Consider the following 9934-nt stretch of genomic DNA (forward strand, 5'->3'; position numbering starts at 1 on the left):
AAAATAGAGTTTTAATGTGACGTGTCATGAAAATTAGGAGAGAAGAAAACTTTTATGGTGTTTAGTATCTTTTGAAAAAAATAGTGATAACCGAATGATATTAATACTCACATATACAAGCGGTAACAAAAGAGTGGAGAAGTAATTATAAACATAAAAGATTCTCCATGAAAACATCCAATCTTCCGCAAAAGTTTTGCAGAACCTCTTGTACATAAAAGAAAAAAAATATATTAGTAAATTATTATATACAATAACAATCATTTATAAACTGTGATTCATTTTCATTGTGACAAAAAGGAAAAGTATTATATTAATAAATTATTATTTATACGGTAATGATTTATAAATAAATTCTTATGCTATGAAATATCACATGAAATTTTATGCAGATTTCACCTACTATTTTAGGAATTTAATAGGGATAAGACACTATTACCCTTGAACTATATCCGAAATTGCTACGACACACCTTATCTTTTCCTGAATTTTATAATCCCCCTAAACTTATTTAAAACGGAATAATTACCCTCCTAAACACTGATGCCCACTCGCATATGGGAGAGTGACATTCACTCTCTTGCCACATGTGTATTTATTTGTTTTTTTATATATAATTTTTTCAGCTTACATATCAATTTATTTTTAAAAAAATAAAAAACTGAATTTTCTTAAAAAAAAAAAAAGATTTTTAAAACCCATTTAAAAAAAAAAAAATTGAAAGTTTGAAAATTTGATTTTTTTTTTTTAAAAACCCATTTGTTTTTTTTTTCTTTTCTGAAAACATGAATTTTTTAAAAATATGGAAAAATGGATTTTTTAAAAATATGGAAAACTTGATTATTTTTTTTTTTAAAATATCTTAAAAAATCTTGACTTTCATGATTTCATTTTCTTAGGACAATTTTATTTTCAAATAAAATCTGGAAAAAGTGTTTTTCTTGTCAAAATGTGAAAAAATTAATTTTTTATAAATTTTTGGAAAAATTAATTATTTTTTTAAAAATGTGGAAAACCCTTTTTTTTAAAACTAAATTTGGAAAACTAGATTTATTTTCATATATAGAAAAAAATAATCAGTTTTCCAGATTTATTTTCTAAAAAAAAATAATAGAATTTTCATATTTTTTAAAAACAAATCAGTTTTGCATATTTTTAGAAAATACAGATTTTTAAGAAAAAAAATTAAGTTTCCCCCTTTTTTATGTTTCTTACTTTCTCAAAGAGAGTGAAACACATTCTCCTTGCCACGTCAGTGCTTAAGGGTAATTATTCTGTTTTAAATAAGTTTAGGAGGTAATAGGATTCAGGGGTAATAGTGTATTATCCCAATTTAATACAGAAAAAAGGATTTAAAGAAAAAGAACATATATAATTGACAAACCCGTTTGTGCCAAGTGGATCCGGTATGATACCCGACACCGATCCAATTGCGCGCTTAAACCCTCAGAAAAAACCTAGCGTTGTAATGTTGGGCGCTTTTGTCCTTTTCTCTTTCCCACTTCACAGCTTCAAATCAGTCGAAAAAACTCTTCAGAAATCCTATATTTCTGATCCTTAGAGAGATGCTCTCAGTATATCGGAGCAGCTCAGTTGAGTGGAAGCCATCACCGGTGGTAGCTTTAGCTACCAGCGCCGACGATTCTCAAGTAGCCGCCGCTCGTGAAGACGGCTCGATTGAGATTTGGCTTGTTTCTCCTGGCTCTGTTGGCTGGCACTGTCAGCTCGTACGTATACTTACTTATATTTGCTTTTTTTGTTTTTATTATTTCTTCAGGTTATTATTGTTGAGATATTAAAGTTTTGAGTTTTTTTTTTTTTGGTGGTTAGACGATACACGGGAATCCAAATTCCAGGGTTTCTTCGCTGATTTGGTGTCGTTCAGGTCGGTTGTTTTCTTCCAGCATTGATGGATCAGTTTCTGAATGGGATCTTTTTGATTTGAGACAGAAGGTTTGTGTGAAGAAAATCTTTGCTTTTATTGTTTCATTGCTGCTACACCTTTGAATGGCATTATAACTGTTGAGCTGAATATTCCTACTATTCTAATTTAAAGAAGGTAGCTTTTTATTTTTATTTTTTATTGCCAGTAAGTAGGTTAGGCTTGGATAGAGTTGCGATTGGAATTCTTAACAGCAATCTTTTTGAGATCATTGTTAGCCCCACAGTGTAGGAGACACAATGAAAAGAATGAACCTTTTAACCAATATCATAGTTAACAGAGAAATGAAGACCAATTGAAAGTTGACAACCACGAAAGACTGATTTTGTCGCATTTTGTTGTGCGGCTCATCATTATTTAATCACTTTATGCATGTAGTTGTGTTGGGTTATCTTTACTATTTTGTTGTCAGTAATTTTCTTTTCTACATTATTTTTACTATAGCTTTTACTTTTGCATTTATCAAACCTGTTTTTGAAAACTCTTTTCTTGAGCTGAGCTGAGGGTCTATCGGAAACATCCTCTTTACCTCTCACAAGGTAGGGGTAAGGTATGCGTTGCGTACGCCCGACCCTCCCCAGACCCCACTTGTGGGATCACACTGGGTATGTTGTTGTTGTTGTTGATGATGCATGTAGTTGGGTCATCCCAGGCTAACACAATGCACGGTTCGTTGTTTCATTTCTACTGGTTTTATGCTTTTGCTTGGATAGAGTTGTAATTACACTTTTTTACCTGCAGTCATAGAGAGCAGTGTAAGGGAATGAGTGGAATTACCAATAGTAAAAGAATGAACCTTTTAACCTATATCATAACTAACATAGAAACAGTGTTATCAAAGGCGCGCTTTAAGCGCGCTTAAGCCCTGAAGCGAGGCTCAAAACATGTTGAGCGCTTCATCTTGCTTTATGTGCGCTTCAGTGTCGTCATCAAGGCTCTAAGACATACTTTTCCTTGCCAATGACCCTCTCTTGAGGAGGTGACACTAGATGATTGATATTTCACTTCATCTTAATATTTTTACAATTTCTTTGTCCATGTATTTGATATTCATGCTTATTATTATTAATCTTGGACTAAACATATGTATATATTTGTATTTTTGCACCATTGCACTTTTTTTCATTAAAGCCCACACTTTATATGCGCTTCGCGCTTAAAGCCCCAGCTGACCTTAGAGCTTTTTTCGCGCTTTTTGCTTTTGATAACACTGCATAGAAATGAAGGCGAAGTCAGTGTTTTGGACGGCGCGCGGCGACAAAAGGCGACAAGGGCCTGCCTCGCCTTAAGGCGCGGCGCGCGGCGAGGCGCTCGCCTTTTTGAAGTGTGGCGCCAATAAATACCAAAAAATTAAAATATTTAATTGCATATGTAAATAATCAAAATCTCACTAGCAATAACATATTAGCAAATATTTCAATTCAAAAATTAAAAGTAGATAGTAGATACTAAAAGTCTAGAACTTGAATGAGTCAATGACTCAATAATTCATAAGTGAAAAGACAAGCAACATTAAAATTAAAGCAATAGTGCAATACTAAAAGTCTATTCAAATTCAAGATCTTCAAGATTTCCAAACAGAGAAAAAAAAACAGAGGAAAAAAACAGAGCAAACAACAGAAGAGATAAAAACAGAGGGTAAAAAAACAGAGGAGAAAAAACAGAAAAAGAAGAAGAGAATAGAAGAAGGAAAAAAAAAACAGAGGTGGCCGGAAATAGGGCAGTTGTCGCCGGAAAAAAAGAAGAAGAAAGAAGAAGAACAGAAGAAGAAACAGAAGTCGAAAATACAGGAGGAAGAAAGAAGAAGAACTGAAGAAAAAGAAGAAGGAGAAAGAGACGTACCTGAAACCTTGAAGGAGAAGAGAGGAGGAGGCAAACAGAAAACCCTAGCTGCTATTTTTATTTAAGTCCTCCACTTCTTTTAATTGTTTTTTTTTAAAAGGTCTGCTCGCCTCGCCATAACTGGGCGCCTCGCCTTGGCGCCATTAGCGCCTTTTGAAGGTCTGCTCGCCACGGCCATAAAAGGCGCAGCAGCCTTGCCACGCCACGCCTCTCGCCAAAGGCGAGAAGGCGCTCGCCTTTAACAACACTGGGCGAAGTGAAAGTTGACTACCTTGAAAGGCAGACGTTTTTGCATTTTATTATAAACAGCCAAGAAATCCTCTTTTTATAGCTTCCAAACTGGGTGCACGGGCAGCTGTCTTTCTCCACTTAATCTCAAACTTGATTGACCAGTAAGATTGGAACTTGTGATATGCGCCTACCTAATATATCCCAGTATTTGCACTAACACAATAGATGCATGATGCGCTTATTACATAAAAATCTGTATCTCTTCGGTTAAAATAACACTTTACTAAAATTAATAGTGCCTTGATTTGTGACTAGTGCTGCTTTTAGAGTTAATATATAATGTTTTGGTGCAAATACAGGGACAAGGGAATTGGGACACAGGATTGAATAAAATAGAGAACAAATTTTAGATAGCAAGGCTGCATATTATATGCTGTTATATATCAAATTGATAAGTTTTTCATGCCCTTCAGATAACGTTCACATGGGTATTTGCATATGCATCTAGGGGTGGGCATATGCAGATATTTTGCATTTCGTTGTGCTGTTCATCATTATTTAATCATTTTACGCTTTGTTGATATGAATCAAGTAATGTTGTTACTATGGTTGTTTGCAGATTGCGCTAGATTCTATTGGTGTTGCAATATGGCAGATGGCTGTGGAGCCATGGAGTAATCCACAGCTTAATCAAAAGCCGTCTCCCAAGCATTATGAGAATGGTCACGTCAGTCATAGAAATAGCGAGAGCAGTGATAGTGAGAGCAGTGAAAGCGAAGATGGTGATGACTCTTTAGAGCTTCACGAGGATCATGGTAGTTATAATAGCCAAATAGCATTTGCTTGTGATGATGGCTGTGTAAGAATCTATATAGTCAATGACGATGAAAACTTAACTTACAAAAGATCATTGCCAAGGGTCAGTGGTGAGACAGCTACCCTTTAGACTCAGAGCACAATATGTGATTGTTGCTTGGTATTATAGAGTTATAATTTTTTGCAGGGCGTACATTGAGTGTCACTTGGAGCTCTGATGCAAATAGGATATTTTCTGGGAGCAGTGATGGGTATGTTTCACTTTTGAATATAGCTATCTGAACTTTTACCAGTTGATTTCTGAGGAAAATTCAAAAAACACATAAAGGTTGAGGCATAGAGTTGCTTTTTTATAGGATGTCCACAGTGAATTTTCTGATGGAAGTTGTTTCTTTGCAGGCTTATAAGATGCTGGGATGCCAAGTCTGCTCATGAAATCTACAGGATATCAGTTGGTCTTGGAGGGCTGGGTAGTGGATCTGAAGTATGCATATGGTCATTACTAGCATTGAGGTGAAAATTAAATTGGAAATGCTTGCATTTAATATATGCAAAAAAAGGAAATTCATTTCTCCCATTTGTAAGAATGTTTTGTAAGATATTCTAATTTTCATTAACTTAAAATTCTTTCCAGATGTGGTACCCTCGTCAGTGCAGATAGTACCGGGAGTGTTCAGTTCTGGGACACCCAGCATGGGACTCTTGTGAATGCACTTTCCAATCATAAAGGAGATGTAAATGCTTTAGCAGCATCTCCCAGCCATACTAGGGTGTTTTCTGGTGGCTCTGATGGTCAGGTATATAAATTTCAACTCCTAGAAAAAGAATACTTTCGGTTGGAGTTGTAGGGGTTTGTCCCTCTGGTCTTTTAAAAGTTGAAACTAAGATAATGATCTAGTGCCTCTTTTTATTTTTAACTGTTCAGAAATGACAGGCAAACGTGCTCCCATATCCGCTAACAATACACTACTGGTTTTTAGGTTATACTTTATAAGCTCTCTATGGATTTTGTTGGGGCTAATGATGGAAATATAACCTCCGGAGTCATGAAAAAATGGGTTTATATTAGTCATGTGAGGGCCCATACGCATGATGTGAGGGCCTTGACTGTTGCTGTGCCCATCAGTCACGAAGGTTAGTTCATTTGTATTCGTTTCTGCTTCTCCTTCGATAGTAAACTTGCCCCCTTGCCCCTTTTTCCAACTGAAATTTCATCTCTCCCAGGATTGTCTTCGTATAGTCCATTTGGGCTCTGTTATTCTGCTTTATTCTTAATCTTCTTCATTTTCCTTTCAGATGCCATAGTTGAACGGGATAAAAAGAGACCTCGATCTAGGTCCAAGCCCCTTGATTTTAGTTACCATAAATGGGCACATTTAGGCGTGCCGATGCTTATCTCAGGTGGTGATGATACTAAACTTTTTGCATACTCTGCCAAGGAGTTTACCAAGTTTTCTCCACATGATATTTGCCCTGTACCACAGAGGCCGCATATCCAACTTGCAGCAAATACGGTATTTAATCAGGCGTTACTCTTAGTCCAAGCTTCCTACTGGATTGATATTTTGTTTGTTCGCGAAATAAACGGAGTTGTGTCTGGTGGAGCTGCCAAGACAGATTTGGTGGCCCGAGTTAAGTGTAAAGCTTCAAAGAAAATTACATGCAGTGCGATTTCTCCTTCTGGTGCCGTTTTTGCTTATTCTGATCATGTAAAACCCTGCCTTTTTGAGCTTAAGAGAGGTGCTTCCAGCAAGAGTCCATGGGCAGTCAACAAAAGACATCTTCCTTTGGAACTGCCGTTTGCTCATTCAATGGTTTTCAGTGTTGATTCTTCTCGGTTGATGATAGCTGGGTGTGACAGAAGGGTCTATGTCAGTACCTTCTCCAATTTACCTTCTACGCTCTTTTATTTTATACTGTATAAAGGGCAGCCCGGTGCACTAAGCTCCCGCTATGCGCGGGATCCGGGGAAGGTCCGGACCACAAGGGTCTATTGTACGCAGTCTTACCTTATTGTACATTTATATAAAAATTATTGTACATTTTGCGTGTTACTCCACTTCAAAATTAAAGTGAGTTTACTTGCCATCCACTTTTGGCTTTCTATGATATTCATAGTAGTAAGTTTTAAGACAGTGGGGTTCTTGCTAAATCATGGATAAGAATCACGATTTTAGAACTGACCACCTTTTCTGCTGTTGAGTCCCGCCTTCCTGAACTCTGACCACCTAATGTGTCATGGATCCCCCTGCCGTGCAATCCTACCAACAAACTGCATTATAAGGGATAATGAAGGGAGGGAATCTAGAATCGGGAAGTGGGAATTGGTGGAATGGCAGTGATAGGTGCTACAAAGAGGCTGAGGGAGTGGGTAAATGGACAGGAGAAGGGGGAGCTCATGCTGATGAAAAAGGAGGGGCAGGGTGGGTGTGGTTGGTGGGTAGGGGTCATAGTCTTTAATGGAACATGTCATGTTTCCATTTAATTGTGGTTTTGGTCTGTTATCACCATGTGGTGTCATATATGGTAGTTGATTGAAATTTAATTTCGTAATAAATAAGAGGATGCAGTCAGCAGTTCTGTGGTACTCCAATGACATTGCTTGTAGGAATTGTTCGATGTTTAGGCTACGGATTAATCTGAGGCATTGAACTTAGTATTTTATTTAGGTTATGAATTTATCTGAGCCGTTTTCTGAAGTTTTAGCTTTGTTCTCTAGGTGGTGGATGTAGGAAGCTCAGAACTAGTCCATGTTTTCACTCCTTGTCGTGAAGAGCATGATGAAGAATTGCTCCCTGCTGAACCTCCCATAACTAGAATGTTCACCAGCACCGATGGGCAATGGCTAGCTGCTATCAACTGCTTTGGAGATGTGTATATATTTAATCTAGAGACACAGAGGTATAAACATACTCTGCTACATGTATTTAATCTACCATTGTATTGTATTCCTTTTAATCCTTACAATTTTACCATTTTTGCCTTTGTTTTTTTAAAATCCCTTTTCAACCTCAGCTGTTTAAGAAAGGATTTACTTATCATTTTCAAACATCATTTGTATTCTTTTGTTCCTTTTCGGGTCTGAATTAAGTTTGTCATGGGGCAGGCAACACTGGTTTATATCGAGATTGGATGGTCATTCAGTTACGGCAGGTGGTTTTACTCCTCAAAATAGCAATGTGTTTATAGTATCCACTTCCTCAAACCAGGTATATGCCTTAGATGTTGAAGCTAAACAGTTAGGGGAATGGTCAAATCGTAATACATTTGCACTGCCGAGAAGATATCAAGAATTTCCTGGAGAAGTAATTGGGCTTTCATTCCCACCGTCTTCCAGTTCGTCATCTGTCATTGCCTATAGTCCAAGGTTTGTTTTACAATTTTTTGACAGATCTGATCATATATCTCTTGTATTTATAATTTTGGTCATTGTTTTTTCCTTGTTGATCATTACTTGCTTTGTGAAAAGCAAAGCAACTTGGTAATTCCTATGGAGGGTCTTATTATGGAGTTTACACTTGAGAGAAACGTAAGCCAAAAGCTGGATAGGCTCTTTTCTTTGACGCTAAAACTAAAAGTACTCGAGTTAAGAGGCAAGCTTTCCTTGCATGACATGGTTTATTGGCATGTACCTGGGATCTGAGTATTCCGAAATCATTTATAATGAGTTTTTTCTTGCTTTTTACCTCTGTTTTGGAGAGGAGACTGGCACGATGCGACCTTAAACTACCTGTTCAAGTTTATCTTAGAAGCTTATTGAGTGGCTGGAAAAATTAGTAATTAGCAACTATATGCGGCTCTATGTTTCTTCAGTATTGTGCTGCATGCTCCGACAAATGAAAGCATATCCGTAGCTCTTTTCCTTTAAGTTCCAGTGGAGATGCAATATTGATGTTTCGTCAAATAGCTAAGGCGATAAAGTGTGTTGAATCTTCCATTTTGTATCTGAGTTCCACTAAAATAATGGCATCTGCTGATATTTATCCTACAGGGCAATGTGCTTGATCGACTTTGGGAAACCTGTGGATGGTGATGACGACACCGAGTTAGCCAATGGTCAAGATTTAGCTTCAAAGAAGCTACATAGTACTCTCGTGAATGGGAGTGCGAATGGAAGTTTGAAGCGTAAGTCAAAGGGAAGCGAGTTGGAGACTAAACAAAATAGTAGAAAGAATTTTGAGTTATGTCCTTTCAGAGATCCCGTCTTATTTGTTGGACATCTTTCAAAAACTTCTACCTTGATCATAGACAAACCGTGGATACAAGTGGTTAAAAGTTTTGATACTACACCTGTTCACAGACATATTTTTGGGACTTAACTATTTTGTGCCAGGTGGCTTTTGTTTTCAACTCACTTGGGAAATTTAGAGGGGAGATTCAAGTTCTTTTGCCATGGTAGATTTTTCTTTGTTGTCACTTGGGGAAGAGGTGATGAAATCATGTTGTGTAATGTATTCTTTTGATAGTTCCAGTTAACCTGTGAAATCAATTTTGAAGTTCAAGTGCATTCATTTTATATACAAGAATTAATCTTATGTAAATTGCATGGTGCTGTAAATTGAAGTTTTATATATATATGCCTCGAAGATGGGCTTAACCACAGTAGCCAAACGGCGACTTTTTATCAAATTCTCCAAAACATTTTGACCATATATACCTTGAACGAACATATTCTCATTATCTTGCTTGTTAAACCTCAACTGTCATCTCTTGTTTAACTTAAAACTAGTAATTTTAACCGCGCGAAAATAATATAACTGAACCCTATTTTATTTCTTTAAAATTTTCTCACATCATCAAAATTGCTTAAAGTATTAGATCTCACAAAAGTTAGTTGTTATATTTTAAAATGGAAAACTTTTAGCAGCATGTGTATTTTAGAAGCGTGTTAGTATTCTTGATGTTTTAGAAAAAGAGATTAATAATACCTTTTGGTCTAATAGATAAATAAATATTAAAATAGTTATTATATTTTAAAATGGAAAACTTTTAGCAGCATGTGTATTTTAGAAGTGTGTTAGCATTCTTGATGTTTTAGAAAAAGAGATTAATAATACCTTTTGGTCTAATAGATAAATAAATATTAAAATATGTAATAAATGA

General features: G+C 36.3%; 1 protein-coding gene across 1 annotated transcript; it reads left to right on the forward strand.

Annotated features, from left to right (window-relative positions):
* The first annotated feature begins 1448 nt into the window (after positions 1-1448).
* Positions 1449-9372, forward strand: LOC132627762 (WD repeat-containing protein PCN-like). The gene is made up of 11 exons (XM_060343337.1): positions 1449-1727; positions 1831-1953; positions 4635-4941; positions 5019-5082; positions 5231-5344; positions 5466-5628; positions 5812-5965; positions 6128-6702; positions 7551-7732; positions 7938-8198; positions 8823-9372. The coding sequence occupies exons 1-11, from the start codon at positions 1566-1568 to the stop codon at positions 9148-9150; spliced, it is 2433 nt and encodes an 810-aa protein (XP_060199320.1). The 5' UTR covers positions 1449-1565; the 3' UTR covers positions 9151-9372.
* Positions 9373-9934: the final 562 nt, after the last annotated feature.

This window comes from Lycium barbarum, chromosome 2, assembly GCF_019175385.1.
Source record: "Lycium barbarum isolate Lr01 chromosome 2, ASM1917538v2, whole genome shotgun sequence".
NCBI lineage: Eukaryota > Viridiplantae > Streptophyta > Magnoliopsida > Solanales > Solanaceae > Lycium > Lycium barbarum.

What these genes read in the sequence shown, in the direction of transcription:
- LOC132627762 (XM_060343337.1), top strand. Translation starts at nt 1,566, where the DNA reads ATGCTCTCAGTATATCGGAGCAGCTCAGTTGAGTGGAAGCCATCACCG. An exon ending in ATCATTGCCAAGGGTCAGTG is followed by an intron (nt 4,942 to 5,018) that starts GTGAGACAGCTA and finishes AATTTTTTGCAG; the next exon opens with GGCGTACATTGAGTGTCACT. An exon ending in GGTGTGACAGAAGGGTCTAT is followed by an intron (nt 6,703 to 7,550) that starts GTCAGTACCTTC and finishes TTTGTTCTCTAG; the next exon opens with GTGGTGGATGTAGGAAGCTC.